Below are 16263 nucleotides of genomic sequence, written 5' to 3'. Positions count from 1 at the left end.
CCACTCTTTGATAGTTTCTACTTATAACACCACAGTGGTATAGAACACAACATATATTTCTGTTCTAAAGACTTCTATCTCCCAGAAATATGAGAGGAGTATATTTGCCAAATTAACTATGGATAAATCTGGTCTTTGCTAAGACGCTTGTTGTGACACATTTTGTAGTGAATCTAAAAATTCCCTTCAGAGGGAGCTGGAAACAAAAAGAGTGGCATAGGTCCAAATCAGCAGTTGCAACCATTATTTCCTGTGGTCTGATGGTTACTGCTTTAATGTGTACAGGATGAAGAAGTGTGGTGTAATCAGGAACCCGCAGGACCAGTAAAGGGCCCGGTATAGTCTGACTACCACAGCCACAGGAAGGATGGGAACATTGACAGACAGGCTGCAAGAGTGTGTTTGCATTTTGACTATGTGGGAGCATTGAGAAGAAGAAAAAAAAGAAAGAAAGAAAGTAAAACAAGGGACTGAGTGGGAGAGCATTTAGGAGGGAACAGTCTGTTTCTGAGTGTCAGGGCCTCCTCTGTCCCTGAGGCTATACTAGTCTCTCTCTCTTTACTTTCTCTGTCTCTCCCTCCCTCTCTCCCACCTCTTGCTCTGTGATTTATGCCTAACCTCTGTAATTACAGTGCCAACCGCAGCAGCCATCAGGTTCAGTTGGGGTAAGGCACAGACATGCCCCATCACCTGCGAGCAGCGGCTCACCAGCTCTACCGCTAAATACAGCTGCAATTTTCCCTTCAGCCTAATCTCCTTGACTTGGCTCTGGGAACATATTTGTGTGACAACAAGACACCGCAGAGGCCTACTGCCAAACATCAGTCAATTGTTTTCAATTAGAAGACACAGTAAGGTTATGAAGAATGTATGTTCTGTGAGGGAATCAAATTCATTTCTGTTGATTGATTTTTGCTCTTATCAGGGAGCTTTAGTTTTGGTAATTTTACTATGGTCCATTATTTGAACAAACTAGAGTAAGGGCACAACAGTAGCGCAAACTAATAATGCACATGACATACTCACTTAGCATGCACATTAACTGGTGCAACAGTCCTTCACTCCACCTGTAAAATGAAATATGATTGGTGGTTATTTGGACTTGGTGACCTGCAGCATACATTCACCACCTGACATGACATGTTCTTGGATACAAAATACTCACTCAGATCCCACAGCAGAGAGGAAATATATCTGTTGCCATGTGTTTTGGGAAGGGAAGCCCTTGGATTTTCAGAGCCTTCTCTTCTTTGCACTGTATATGTATGGGGATGTCCATGACACACCAGGCATTGTGAGTGGACAGAAAACTCTCTTTGGCAGCCCCCTCGGTGAAGCAGCATGATAGAAAGTCAGAGAAAGAAAAGAAAGAGAGGAAGAAATAGAGAATGTACCCACATGAGTGTGACATAGTGCTGCCGCACTGATTTGCTCACCATGACAACCGTGCACAGGGGGCTGGGGGCTGGGGGACCCCCTGGCTTTTCGGCCCCGCACAATACGGAGAGGCACAGCTGTCTTAACCTCAGTGACATCCCTGTTGTCAGTGGGTCAAATCCTTGAATATCAATGAACTGACTCAGTGCCCCTTGCAGTGGTCCTCAAAAGTGTCGGACTCACATTAGAAGCTCTCGCTGTCCTCTCTGACCTCTGCTGATCTGCTTCCAGCTTCTTGCTGCATTCAGACCAGAAAGACTGATTCCACAGGGTTAAACAACACTTAATCAGCACACACGCATTCCTGCTTCCAGTTTAAAGTTGGTTCTATCAATTTGCTAGAGCCGTGAATCCCAACCATGGATACTTATACTGAGGGCACCTCTGCAGTTGCCAAGGGTTATTTTGAAAGACATCCACAGATTTGTGTTTAGGGGAAACATAAATATCCAAATAGGATTACAAAATGGTATGATGCTGATCTTTAGTACATTTCTTGCCACAACTAGTCAGCTCGTTTCAATGGGCTGACTGCACAGGACACAGCTCCTGAGACAGCTGCAACACACTAAAGTACTATCTTACCGAAGAGACTGCATGAAAACTAGATAGCAAGCGAAAAAAAGATGTCAAAATAGTTAAAGTAATGGATAAACAGCCAAACTAATTAGCTAAAAGCTAAGAGAGGAAAAACATTTGAAATAATCTAAAATGAATAGATAAACAGTTGAAATCATTCGTAATGCATAGTCAAGTAAAAGTAATAGATAAACAAATTAATTAAACAAATGGAATGGATAAACAGGTGAAACACTTAAATTACTGGTAAATGCTTGAAATAATTAGCCAAAAGTAATGGGTAAACAGTTGAAATAAATACCCAAAATGAATGGATAAAGAGGTGAAATCGTTTGCCTGAAGTAATCCATAAATTGCCCAAGTAATTAGCTAAAAGAAAAGATAAATGATTGGAAGTTCCAGTGGAAGTAGAAGAAGCAGTAGCTGACCAAACTAATGTAAACAAAACTAGGTCAAAGCCTATTATGTCACTGAACCGCCCTTTATCTGTTTGCTTCTCTCCTACTCTCTGTGCTAACTTATACAGTATTTTAATACAGCTGAATAAAAGCTGTTCTCATTTACATGTTTTTTTGTTTCTGTTGTCAGACAATGGAACAAGTATGAAATAGCGAAATATGAAACGCAGCCCATTAAGTCTACATGTTAACCAGCAGTCACTTCCAAGCCATTTCCAAACTGCTGCTCTGCACTGCTAAAATCCTGATTTTTTAACCATGACATCATCTGATGAAATCACCATTTACATAAGTTTAAAAAACTGGCTTTTCTGTCATAATGGCTATATTTACTTGTAAAATGATCACTCAGAGAGAAATTTAGAAAGCGAATTCATATCTGTGTCCGCTGCTGTGATGTCAATTGAATGAGACACATAGAGAGGTGTGCCTGAGAAGGGAAAGGCTGACCTTGTGCTGGCGGGGAAATACTGGTGACTCTCTTCAATGTAAAGTAGCTAAGCTTTGTCCAAAAAGTTGCTAGATTTGTCGCTAGTTGCTTTTGTGAAAAAAAGTCGCTGAAGGGGTCTGAAAAGTCAGTATATCTATCAACAAAGACCCTCCTGATGACGTATTAGAAACTGTTTGCGCCAGTTCATTTTGAAAGAGCAGCGGCTAGTTGGGAAACTCCAACACTTGGCTGGCCGACCAATGGTGTAACTTAAGCACTTGGTCACGTGGCATTCAGCTGACCAATAGCAAAACTTCATCACTGAGTCAGTCAGTCAGGGACATTCGCGTTTATAGGGACGGCCCACCTGTTGAGGTCCAGCCAAAAGAACAGTAACAATATCCAAATTAAATGAAATGAACACATTTGGAACATGGTGGGTAGGGTCAATGAAGGGGTAATTGAGAGGGATACATCTGATTGGGATGAAGGGGTATGTCAGATAACCCTTCTAAAAATGCTTTTGGTAGCGCACCATAAACATACACTTTTCTCAAACACACAAGCAAACACCTGGCTCCTGCTACCAGAGCCGCATTCCCACAGCAACGCCACCCATCAATTCAGTTCCCATCTACATCAAGTCATGTGTTTCCTGCTTAATAGAAGATTTTGTTGTGTACAGCACTGCTCCTTTCTCTCCTTTGAAGAACAGAAGAACACAGGCTTGTCTTTATGTGGTTTGGTGAATGTAGCCATGTTGGTTCAAAGAGCTGTCCCTGACCTGAGGCAATGATCAAACAGAGATCTAAATTTAATTCTTAATTTCAATGTCAGCCATTGTTTCATTGTGCTACAAACATTCATAAGCATACTCTGCAGGTGTTATGCAGTAAATATGTCGATACATTGTTTGCATGCTTTTGTGGAACACCCTTTACCACAGAGTGCGACAGCATGCCTTTAGTTTAGGCCTCTCTTGTCATATGACAGCTGTTTTATGGACTCTAATCAGTTTCTTTTATTTGGGCATGTAAATCCTGGCAATGCCATATCTGTTCTTGAAGACTTTGACAAGTACAATAAGGTAAATGTTCCTAACCCATTGTAACTAAAAATAAGAGGGCATTTTATTCATGTTTACAAGTTTACAAACATAAACAAAAGCTCAGGAAATAAATTTCAGTGTGAAAAAAATGTCTCAAAGCCACTAAGTCATTATATAAACAAAGACAGCTGTGGGGCAACAAAGTTTCAACTGGGTTGTCATACTGCAATCACAGACTGGTCCTTTAAGTGGGATGTTATTTTCCACTCAGGCCAGATAAGTGGGTCCTGACCCCTTCTCTGTGTAGATTAGCTGCTGCTGCCATCACTCCCATTACTATTATCAGGACCAGACAATCTGGCCCTCCACCAGTGTCCAGGAAACCAAAATTCTTTTGCCATGCTATAGCTTGATTACTCAAAGGAACCCATGCACTGGTATCAGATACAGTCGCAAAACCCAACAATAAAGTCATTTATCATCTCCTCAACTTTCCTTGGTACTTATACCAAATTGCTTCCAGTCCTCTGTCACTGCATAAAGCAAGCCGGGAGCAAAATGGGACATTGTCTTGGACCGCTGTAGACCGACACATGTTATGTGTTGTGCGTGCCCATTCATATTAACTTGATGCGCCAAGAAAAAAAGAAATACTCCGCAAGGATTTTTGCCAAGCCAAGGAGCATGTGGCTAACCCCCGAGCAGTAAAAACACAAGCAAACTGACAAATAGTTTAAGCATGTTACCTTGTATTTTACAACCATATAAATACAAGACCTGGAATTCCAAATAAGTGACGGAACTTCAAAAATCACTATGTACAAGTCAAATGCAAAAAGCAACACTGTATTATTTTTGTTTGCTTCCTCGTGCTGTCACCAAGTGTTCAAAGATTGAAGATCTCTCATTCAGCTTCTCTTGTGTACAGTGTGTGTTGCTTTCAGTGGTGGAATGTCACAAAGTACATTTACTCAAGTATAGTACTTAAGCACATTTTTGATGTAGTCCTACTTGTACTTTACTTGAGTGTTTCAATACATGATATTTATGGAATTATTTGACATTTATCCCTGCAGCAATTTATGTGTCTGTAGGGTAAATATGCCATATTGTAGAGATTCAAAACAGGGGGAAACAGGTGGCCTTGCTCTGTCCACAAGTACCAAGTACAGCTACTACCACTGTAAAGTTAAGAATTCATTGCCCTTGGACAGAGCCAGCCTACCCTTTTTCCCCATTTCCAGCCTTTATGGTAATCTAACCAGCTGCAGGTTACAGCTACATATTCACAGTACAGAAATGAGAGTGGTATTGATCCTCTCATTCAATTCTTGACAAGAAAGTGAAAAGCATATTTCCCAAAATGTCAAATTACTCCTTTACACTAGATTAAACTACCCAACTGTATTTAAAACATTAAAAGAAGATCATCTTCAACCAGCTACAAAGGTAAAATACAACTTACACATTAACATATCAATAATACTTATGCAGTAACATAATATATGATATACCGTTCATAATTCATACTTATACTACATATTCCTTCCTTTTGATACTTAAAGTACATTTTGATGATGTTACTTCTTTACTTATATTAAATTAAGATTTTGAACGCAGGACTTCTACTTGTAATAGAGTATAAAGACTGGTTTTGCTACTTTTACTCAAGGAAAGGATCTGAATATTCCTTCCACCACTTGTTGTTCACCATGTTAACTAACATCTAGACTACTGACATTTACTCAAGCAAGACAGTGAATCTGAATTTTGATTACGTCTTTTTTTTTTTACAAAAGTTAGTATTAGAATTGTGTATTACTACTTTGCAATAAAACAAACAAATAGCTTACATTTATTCATTAGTAATTTTATGATGATTAATTATAAAAGATTATATATCAATAGTAAGAAATTTTAATGCACAGAAATTTTTTGTAAGCCCATAGATAAGGGGTTGGTGTATATTACATGCCAGCATAGGTTGTGGTGTCTTTTGGGAAGTGTGTAAGGTGTGAAAAAAAAAGACATTCACACACAGTCTGGATTTTACAATAAGACCTTAAAGTAATTATTAAATAGTAGACTGTAAGCAGTTTTATGCAAATGTGCTATTGTGTATTTTCTATCTCACTTTGTCACTGTCCATTGCATGGAGTTTGTGTAAAAATAATAAAATGTCTTCATACAGTATATTCTGCCAGCAGGGCCAGGATGTTTTCTCCAAGTTTATGTGACAGTTGATTGTGTAGTTTCCTTTCATGTTCTCCCCCTCTGTGCCTTCTTTCTTTGTTAAGTTTGCTGAGAGTGTCTTTGAACCATAGGCATTTTCTCTCAGCGGTGTTCATGAGCCCTGCCAGATCCATCATCATCCCTCTCCCTCTGTCTCTCCGTCTATAGCTCCTATACCGTCTATAAACTCACACACACACACACACAAATATATACACATGTAGACAGTCTCCTGTTGTGCTTGCTCTCTCCACTCTACCATCAGTCCTGTCACTGCCTTCATAACATCTCCGAAAATCGCTTACAAGCGACAAACACTTGCATGGTTACACACACACATACAGTGTGTACGGTGTGCACTCACACATACATACAATGAAATACACAGACATCAAAATGTGCTTTATATGATGTAACTCATGAACTTTCTGAGGAAAATTATTGCATCTGAATTTCTAAGACATGAGCAGCAACCCAAATGAGATTGTTTGTTTGTGCATCTGTATAAAGTATGTGTGGGGGTATCTGTAGGAGAATGTCCGCAGACAAAGGAAAGCCATTCCCACTTGTGCTATTCTGCTGTGTTTTAAAACGATCTTTGCAGTGTGGATTAGGAAGGTGGCAGATTAGAGTCTTCTGCTAAGTCACCGTGGCAAAAATCTTGTTTCCAGCTGACGCCAGACTATTCACATCCCTCTAACCCCCCAATCTCTTGCCTTCTCAGTCACGTTGCAGCCCATGGGTGCCAACAGTCCTTGTAATACTTCTTCCTTGCATCTGACGGTGTTTTGCTGAATGCTGCATATCTGTCATTGTGATGGTAGAGAACAAGTGTATCATGTTCTCCTTGCTGTTGTTAACTTAATAGTTTAACATTTTGGGAAATATGCTTATCCTTTTCTTACCAAGAGTAAAATGGAAAGACAAGACTGATGCCACTATGATATCTTTCCATTAAATATAGAGCTACCACAAGCAGCTGGTTATATTATTTTAGCAATATTCCTACATGTGTTTGTGTCAAAACAGCTAGCCTGGCTCTGTCTGAAAGTGACAAAATCCTAACTTCAGAGGTGCTGGTAGGCAGATTGTGTCACCTTTGGACAGGGCCAGGCTACCTTTCCACCCCTATATGCTAAGCTAAGTATGCCAGCTGCTGGATGTAGCTATATATTTAGCATACAGACATGAGAGTGGTTTTGATCCTCTCATCTAACTCTCATCAACTTGATGAGATTTTGTGGCCTGGTATGATCTGCTGTCTGCTGAAAATCCCCTTGCACCTGTTATCCCATTACCATATGATTCACAGTATGCACTGCGTTTCAGTATATAATGGTTTGAGTGTATCGCTCTTGCGACACAAAAGTAGTTCTAGTTGGGGATGTGGATCTGAATTAAATTAGAATGAATTCTAAGAAAATATCTTTGATGAATAGCAGCCCATCATTGGATTTCTCATCTCTTACATTGTTTGCCAGCTATCAGTGCGCTTCCAAACGCACCAAACCAAACAAGTCAAAACTTACGGAGAAAAAGAGAGTCAGGTAAAGGAGGAGGCTGCCATACAAAGAGCATTGTCTGAAAAGTAGCAGGAGTTGCCATGCTCTGGACTATCTGATGTTGTATTCAGCCTAACTGGTCCTCAGAGGAAGTGCGCCGCTGCCCTGCTTGAATGGAGGGGGAGTGTCTGTTTGCACAGGTCTCTGTCAGTTATCACTAATCTGCCTGATCTCCACCTCAAAGTCGCTCACTTCTCCACATGCAAATAAGCGTATTCAGTCCTCTTTCAAACCAAAGCCACTATCAAACGCTTGTTTGATCAGCAGACAGTCTGCGAGGTAGTTCATTAAGCATTTGAAAAAAGTGCCATGCCCCCACCTTGTCAGGAGCGAACTCATTGTTGCCAGGTTTTTATGTAATTACTCTCACCTTCAGCAGTGGCTGGGAACAACTGCTTCCACAGCAGGCTGAGGTGTGTGCGTCTCTGAGCTATTCATGGGGCTTGTTACTGAGGATTGAGCATATATACTGTACTCTTAGATTGCCCTAGATTCTTTGCTATATAGATCAATCCAGAACATGAAGCCCACCCACACTTCCTTCAACCATAATTCTCAGTATTCTGGATTTATGTGCCAGAAGAACTTGGGGGATCATTGCATTCTATGATAACACTTTGGTCTAAAACTTTTACAGCTCTTATTGTGTAAAAGTTTTTTTTCTTCAGTAACCCTCTGACTCCAAGTTACTTCTTCAGCAGCAAAACAAAGCTGTTTCATTTGTCATGATGCAACAACTATTTTCTTCCTTGGCACAGCCAAGGGAGGAAGAACTCAGATTTACATTTAGAGCAGATGTCTTGTAAGAGAAAGTGCCAAGAATCAGTATGGGTCTAGCACATTAGGAGCATACGTGTTTGAGGAAACCCAGCCCTGAGCACCAACCAAATTCCTTTGTGTGTGTGTGTGTGTGTGTGTGTGTGTGTGTGCGTGTGTGCGTGTGTTTGTGTATGTGTGTGTCATGTATGAGTCTATGACATTTAGAAGCTAAACACTGCTTTCCAAACAGACAGGCCTGAACTAGTAAACAGGTGCTGCTGGGGCAGATGAGGATGAGGACATGGGGCGTCTCCACATAGCCTGATCAAAGAGAAGCTGCCTGAGCTGCCAGTCATCCCGGCAACTTGATTTATGTCACTGTGTCAGAGAACTTTATGACTGCTTGCAAAAGCAGCAGACAAAGTAAAGGTACACAGGTTCCTCCACCTCCGCCTTGAATACAAAAACATTGCATAGAGAAGGATGTTTAGTCATTTATTGATGTAGAAGCATAGTTTTAAGGTTTTGACTGGTGATGATGTTTCCTTGCCACTCTCCCTCTGAACCCAAATCGGCCTTTGACATGCAAAGTAGGCTTAATTGTTCTGTCATTTCGACTTTATGTGTGTAATACTGCTCAGATCCACAAGGATCCTTAACATCAGCTCAGTTACTGTGTGAAAAGCTGAAAATCCTGGCTCACTGGTGAACCAGTCAGATTAAATTAAATCAAGTAATTATCAGAGGTTTGATGCTGTTTCAACAACATTGAACACAAGCAGAAGCTTCATTGTGTCAACACATCACGAGCCAACGCAGACACTGATTTCTTCTACATGTCGCAGCAGAAAGAATGAGAGGCAGGAAGTGGAAGAGTGTGCGGGTGACCGCATTCGTCCTGGTGGAGATATGTGGGTCTGAGATTCATCAGCCTTAAGTCACATGGTTGTGTTGGGATTCCCCGCTTGGTCAAATAAAACGTGTCATCGCAAGGAACAACATGTAATGATCAGCAACACCAGACGGAGGATTTTTCACTCTGCTGAGAGACACTCCTGGTTTGATAACCTGTGGTCTGATGAAATAAGATCTAAACTTTTAAAAGCCAAAATCCAGCAATACATAGAGTTGAGTGTGATTTCCCAAAAAAAAGAAAATCCTTTCTTGCCAGCAATACTTTGCCCTTACTCTGAGCAGGATTTTTCCCTTTGAAGAGAGGAGAAGAAGAGAAGTGAAGCCTACTTGGCTGAAGATGCCCTGGAGGGGGGTGGTAACTGTCATTTATATTTACAGCCTTCCCAGACACCTCGGGGGCTGTTATCCAGGTGGCCTCTGTTGAAGCTCTCAGAAGCACTCACACCTTTTTCGCAACTCAGAGTATCAATAGACACAGGCTGACTTTGATTCAGCCACATAGAGGCTGTGAGTCATGTGCTTTTGACTGTTAAAACGGGTTGGGTTGATGCTGGAACTTGAATGCCCTCGGGGATAAAGCATTACTACACTTCTGAAACTTTTTATTAGACCAGGGAGGACTCTCTACCACAGGTTTCAAACTCTCAAAAAAGATTTGAAAGTGAGGCAGATAAGGGTGGAAAAGGTCTTGTACTCCAAAACTGCATCTTTTTCTCACATATCCAAAAGAATAACCTCATGCTTAGTAGTTATATTTACATTAACTTCTGACAATCTATTAATATTCCTATATGTCTTTTAAATGGTTCCCATACTTGTACATGTAGTCAATGACTTGAAGTATCCATGTTTTCCTGTTGCTCTGACAGCACTGTCAGGACAGAAGTCAATTGCCGTCGTTTAGATTCAAGACAAGACTTGTCGCTCTCAGATGAAGCCCCTTAAAATTGTTGACAGGCTAAGGATCGTTTAACACCAAACATCTAAGGTTACCGTACAATGCATTCAGTTTGCTCATGCTTTAGGAAACTGCTTCATTCAATATGTAACTACTTAAAATCCAGACCAGATGTGTCTTTAGAAATGTCACTATGCCCTGCTGATAAGAAAAGAAGCGATGACAGATATTCTGTATTTTGGCTTGCAGCGATCCTCTTTTCAAAGTCAAATCCATCAAACAGTCTAATCCTGTCCTGAATGAGAGCTGGATTATTGTATAACCCCTTCATTGATACGCACCGACACATGCAACAGAGAGAGAGAGAGAGAGAGAGAAAGAGAGAGATGGGAGAGAGAGGACTAAAATAAAGTTGTATGATCACTTCAGATGACATGAAGAACTATACAAAGGCTTATATAAGCACCCAGCATAAAGGCAATGAGGAATATCAAAAATTATAAACAGATTATCAAACTGTAGTGTTAACCACAGCTAAAATATTGGACATTTTAGTCACCTAATTCCCCTTTGTGCTAACATCACCTGTTTCTTTCATTTATATATATTGAGTGAAATGTGCACTGACAGGAAAAATTGTAAATTGTAAATAAATTTAAGGCAACCACACCAAACCCAGGAGTCAAATATTGATTGTTTGTTTTTTTGTTTTGGTGAAATAAAGATATTAAAATTAAAGAGTCAGATACATGTAATTTTATATTAAAAAACACTGAATACATTTTAAAAAATGAACAAATGTGACTCTGTTGCCTTATTGTACTATATACAGACAGCAAATGGAAGACCATAGACAATCCTTTTATGTTATACTTTGGTGGTAGTTGTCTTTGATGCAGCCACAGAGGGACAGACATGAATGTCACATTGCTTCTTTAAGAGCATTTAAAGAAAGAATAGAGATGCCACTATTTATGCCTCCTGTTGACTTGAGTAGCAACATGTTTTAATTTCAGAAAAGCAAGGTAAGATATTCATCTTTTGTGAGACGTAAAAACGCATTTTTTTTTCCATAGCAGGAGATATATAATGCGTGTGCAACATTTATGAGCTGATCCGAACTGCTCATAAAACCAGTCAGTTATTACCATAGTAAAAACGTGTCTCTTTCTGTTTTTTTTATAGACAATGTTGTTTCTGTCAATTATTCATGATGTTAAAATCCAGCTCTAACATACCATCACATTCACAAATTAAGATTAATGATGTTGATTTTTATGTTGTATCAAAATGACTGCTGCACACTGTCAGCTTGTAATGGCGGAGGTTGTAATTCCAAAAAACAAACTTCATGCCGCTGTATGAGGATGGAGACTCACTCCAACACAGAGAACAACAACACAGTTGCAACACACAATTCCGGCTTTACAAACATTTAAAACTAGAACGTTTTATTAATTTTTCTATAAAGTCTTCGCTTCTTTTTTTAGAAATATATACAAATGTTCTCCTGTGCTATAAAACAGCAAAAAAAAAAAAAAAAGGAAAACTCAACCGTGTGTACAAATAACTTTTCTATAACGAGTGCTTGATTAATTTATGGCATGGAATCGCCTCACAATGGGCAGTTCGTAAGGTCTTGAGCGCTTTTCAACAGCTGCTCTCACTCCAGTTCAAACACATATGACACTACTTCGATTTCTAATAAAAAGCCTCCAAACACAACACTCATCTCTCTGACCATTTGCCTCCATTGTCTACGGGGTCTTTTCATTGTCTGTAATCTCTCACTAACAGTACAAGTGTCTTATTTTGCCTGTAAGGAAAACATCTATTGCACATTATTCATGTAGCCCAATGGCACATCCAAATGGTTTATTCCACTCTTTTTGTCTAGGGAACAATGCGATTTTTTTTCTCTACCAAGTTCCTCAATAGGATAAGTGAATCCAGGAGTAGCAGTTTTTTTCTCAGACAAAGGCAGCCCTTGTTGCATGAGATGGCTCAAGATACAAAAACACCCACATTGCATTATCTTCAATGCAGTTTGCATAAATAAATCATGAACCTTGATTCCTTTGATGGCACACTGATTACAAAGTCTCATTTAGGTAAGGGCTTTACAAGTATTTTTGGGTTTATACAAAGAGACCCAGCTCATACACATGTTGGAGGGGGCCGCGTAGGCTCATACTTAGTACTGTGCCCTTTGAGAGATGGGTGAGGTTTGATGTAAGGCCTACTGCTGGTGAACACACTGGCAGCCTTTCTCCTCGTCCTCTTCTTTAGCTTCCTACTGAACACATTCTGCCATGACTGCAGTGTCTTTGAGGTCCAGATCCACATGCCACTAGTGATGCCCACCACCAACAGCATGAAGATCTTCACCATGAAGATCTCAACAGCGGGAATGGAAGTCTTCATGACACACTCGTCTGACTCCAGCCCGCTGCTGTCCACACACTTCTGCTCCCCTGCCAGGATGCGCCAGTAGTCCATGTTCAGCCTCTCGTAGAAATAGCAGGCGATAACGCAGGTGGCTGGGACAGTGTAGAGAACAGAGAAGACCCCGATGCGAACCATCAACTTCTCAAGCTTGTCTGTGTTCTCTCCCTCTGTTTTCATTATCTTCCGGATGTGGAAGAGGGCCACAAAGCCAGACAGCAGGAAAGAAGTGCCAATAATAAGATAGCAGGAGAGAGGAATGAGCACAAAGCCGGTGAGAGCTTTGACATCCATGCTGCCCACGTAGCAGACGCCCGTCAACTCATCCCCTGCAACCTTCCTCATCACTAGGATCATGATGGTCTTCACAGCCGGTATGGCCCACGCTGCCAGGTGGAAGTAGCTGCTGTTGGCCTCGATGGCCTCATGACCCCACTTCTTCCCCGCAGCCAGGAACCATGTGAGGGTCAAGATAACCCACCAGAGGGAGCTGGCCATGCCAAAATAATACAGGACGAGGAACACAATAGTGCAGCCAGTGCTCTCCAGACCCTCCTGGATAATATACTGGACCCCACTGTCTCTGTCACAGGCTATTCTGTCAGCTCCTACAAAAAGTCGGATGAGGTAGCCCACAGAGTAAACACAGTAGGACATGGAGAGGAAGATGATTGGCCTCTCTGGGTATTTGAATCGCTGCGGGTCTATGAGGAAAGTGAGCACAGTGAAGGCGCTGGAGACAAAGCAGAGGATGGACCAGATGGCCATCCACACCAGAGAAAACTGCTTGTCTCCCTGACTCCAGTACACGTCCACTTTAGGGTAGCATTTAGGGGCACAGGACTCACTCTTCTCCACAAAGTGGAACTTGCCAGGGTTGCTGCATGTCTGCTTGCTGCCACTGTCCTTAAGGTGCAGGTCTTGCCCACTCAGAGGCCGCTGGGGCCTGAAATCTGGAGGCTGGGTGTGGGAGACTTTGGGAGGCTCATCTGAGCCGTTGTTGGGTGCCTCCATGCAAAGGTTGTTTGGGTCGTTTTTGGTCGGCAGCCGGGAGCAGTCCAGAGAGTCAGGCCAGGGGAAGTTAAACTGTTCCAAGATAGGTGAGCATTTCAACTTAACCTGCTCACACATAACTCTACATGCTGGGATGGGGTTGGACACCTGCTCTGTGCACATGGGCGCATACAGTGAGCACAGAAAAAATTTGAGATGACTGTGGCATCCAAACTGTATTAGTGTTGCAAACTCCTGCAGCTTTATTGCTGCCTCTTTTTGGTCATCGTGGCCCATAAGATTTGGCATGCGAGTCATGTTATAGCCAATGTCTTTACACTGGGGGATGTTGATGTGTTGACATTTCCCTTCTCCCGACCAGTCTGGGTCTATTGAGCTAATAGCTGAGCCCCCACCGCTCCACAGGACCAGCAGCACATAGATGAGGCTCAGTTCAACAGATGAACACATTTCTCCCCTCTTGATTTAATGAAAAATTCGGCCAAACGTTCACCTCTACCACACCACACAAGTTTCTTTCATTAAAAAGTCTGCGATGAAACCCTGGCTGGTGTTTGTGTGTAGGATCAGTGCGGAAAAAAAACTTACACAACTATCTGTAGGGAGACCATCGTTTTTCTCATTTTAGGTTTGGAGTGTTTAGTAAAAACATATTTCCCGCGACGGTCCCGAGCCGTTTTTTCGCTGGCAGCAGCGTGGGTTCAGGTCCATGCTTTCAAGCGCACAGTTTGCGGCTGAAGTGTTGGAGCGACTTGTTCAGTCTCTTCTCGCCGTGCATATCAGTCCACTGCGAGTACAAGAGAATGGCTGTGTGCTCCGGTTTGTTTCCTACTCGCGTCCACAAGACCCACCGGTCCGTCCTCACGTTTCATGTCACTTTTTTTCCCCCGCACTATCTGCCCGTGCAGCAGTGCGATTTCAGTCCTTGTGCGACAACTTGGGAAAACAACGGAAATAATTTCCCTCCAGTCCTTTACGCGGCGGGAAGGGTTCCTCGCAGGGCACCCGAAACAACGACTCGGTCTGCAAAAATAAGTCAAAGAAATATCCCTGGTGGTAACACTGAATGTGTCCCAGAAAATGCAGGGTATTGCTCTTCCCGCAAAAGAGGGAGATGATGCGTTTGGTGGCAGCGCTCGTCTGAGCTGGTCGGAGCCTCCGTCCCGGTCTAACCTGCCAAAAGATCCGCCTTCAAAGACAGCTACTTTGCATAAGAAAGATGACACTGACACGCGGATTATTTTCAAATCGTGCGGAACAGCTTGTTCATTACAGCAGTTTCAAAGGCTCGCAGCAAACGTCCCCTCTCTCTGTTTGTTTGTGCTCAGCCACAAACTCAGACTGTAGCAGGACGGAGACACATTATATGAGAATCCCCAAGTGTTGGGGTCACGGGCTAACCGGTCCAGAGGCGCACCGAAAGGAGAGCTTCGGTCCCAACTAGATATTTAACTGCCTGTAGTCTATGTACAGCATGGGACAGATAATGACTGCAAGTTTTTATGCCCCCCCTTATTGCTTTCCCTTCTACAATAAGTTCTAGGGTGCATCTCCTCTTTCAAAATAGCTGATAAAACAATGGCAAACTGAACATATTTACAGCTTTTATCGGGGTTTTATATAGGCTGGGTGGTCATCAATAATATATATTTTAACTTAACCTCAGGATACGCCTCAAATAATTAGGGAATCCAAATGACAGCTAATTTTATATTGTCCCCACTGCGCGGGACACGACTGAATGTGCAGAACAGCTGTTCTCTAGAGACATTCAGCAGCTCATTGAACAGTGGTGAAATAGCCTAAGTACTTAGATCCCTTACCTAAGTAAAAATGATGATACCAAAATGTAAAAAAACACTGTCAGAGACGTATTAGTATCAAACTATACTTAAAGTATCAAAAATAAATGCCCATTATCCAGAATGGCCCCCTTCACACTATTATACAGTAATATGTTTTGTTTATAAAATATGAACCAGCCATTCACTTGTAACAGCTGTCAGTGCAGAAGTACACAGTAGCATTCAATTAAAATACTGATACAGTACTTAAAGTAAATCACTGTCATGGATGACTTTTTGTAGACTGGAATCAGCCACGGTGGTTTTCTGAAATAAAAACTGAAATATGATTATCATAGACCAGACCCTTTACTCCAATGCCAGCAAAATGAATGCTGATCAATTTACGATGAAAATGATGACATGCATGAATTATGTTTCAGGGTGGATTTCCCATTTAAGTAATGATATATTTATTGATATATTTTATACATGATATGGTTACACACACACACACACATATATATATATATATAAGGAAGACAGAGAGACCAACTGTGAGTAAAATATGCAGACAGGCTTATTCAAAAACACCTTGCAGTCATTTCCTGTCTTTTTCACTGAAGGATTTATTTCAGCAACCAAAAAAGAAGGTTAAATTCATTTTTAAAACATCAGCCTAAAGTGTTGACATTATTCTAT

General features: G+C 41.4%; 1 protein-coding gene across 1 annotated transcript; it reads right to left on the bottom strand.

Moving 5' to 3' along the window:
• Nucleotides 1-11885: 11885 nt before the first annotated feature.
• On the bottom strand, nucleotides 11886-14927 carry fzd10 (frizzled class receptor 10). The gene has a single exon (XM_040154143.1). It carries the CDS (start codon nucleotides 14225-14227, stop codon nucleotides 12476-12478), a length of 1752 nt encoding a protein of 583 aa, XP_040010077.1. The 5' UTR covers nucleotides 14228-14927; the 3' UTR covers nucleotides 11886-12475.
• Nucleotides 14928-16263: the final 1336 nt, after the last annotated feature.

Source organism: Xiphias gladius, chromosome 19 (genome assembly GCF_016859285.1).
Source record: "Xiphias gladius isolate SHS-SW01 ecotype Sanya breed wild chromosome 19, ASM1685928v1, whole genome shotgun sequence".
NCBI classification, from domain to species: Eukaryota; Metazoa; Chordata; class Actinopteri; order Istiophoriformes; family Xiphiidae; genus Xiphias; species Xiphias gladius.
Note: the sequence above shows the minus strand (reverse complement) of the source record. Positions and strands in the feature narration are given on the sequence as shown.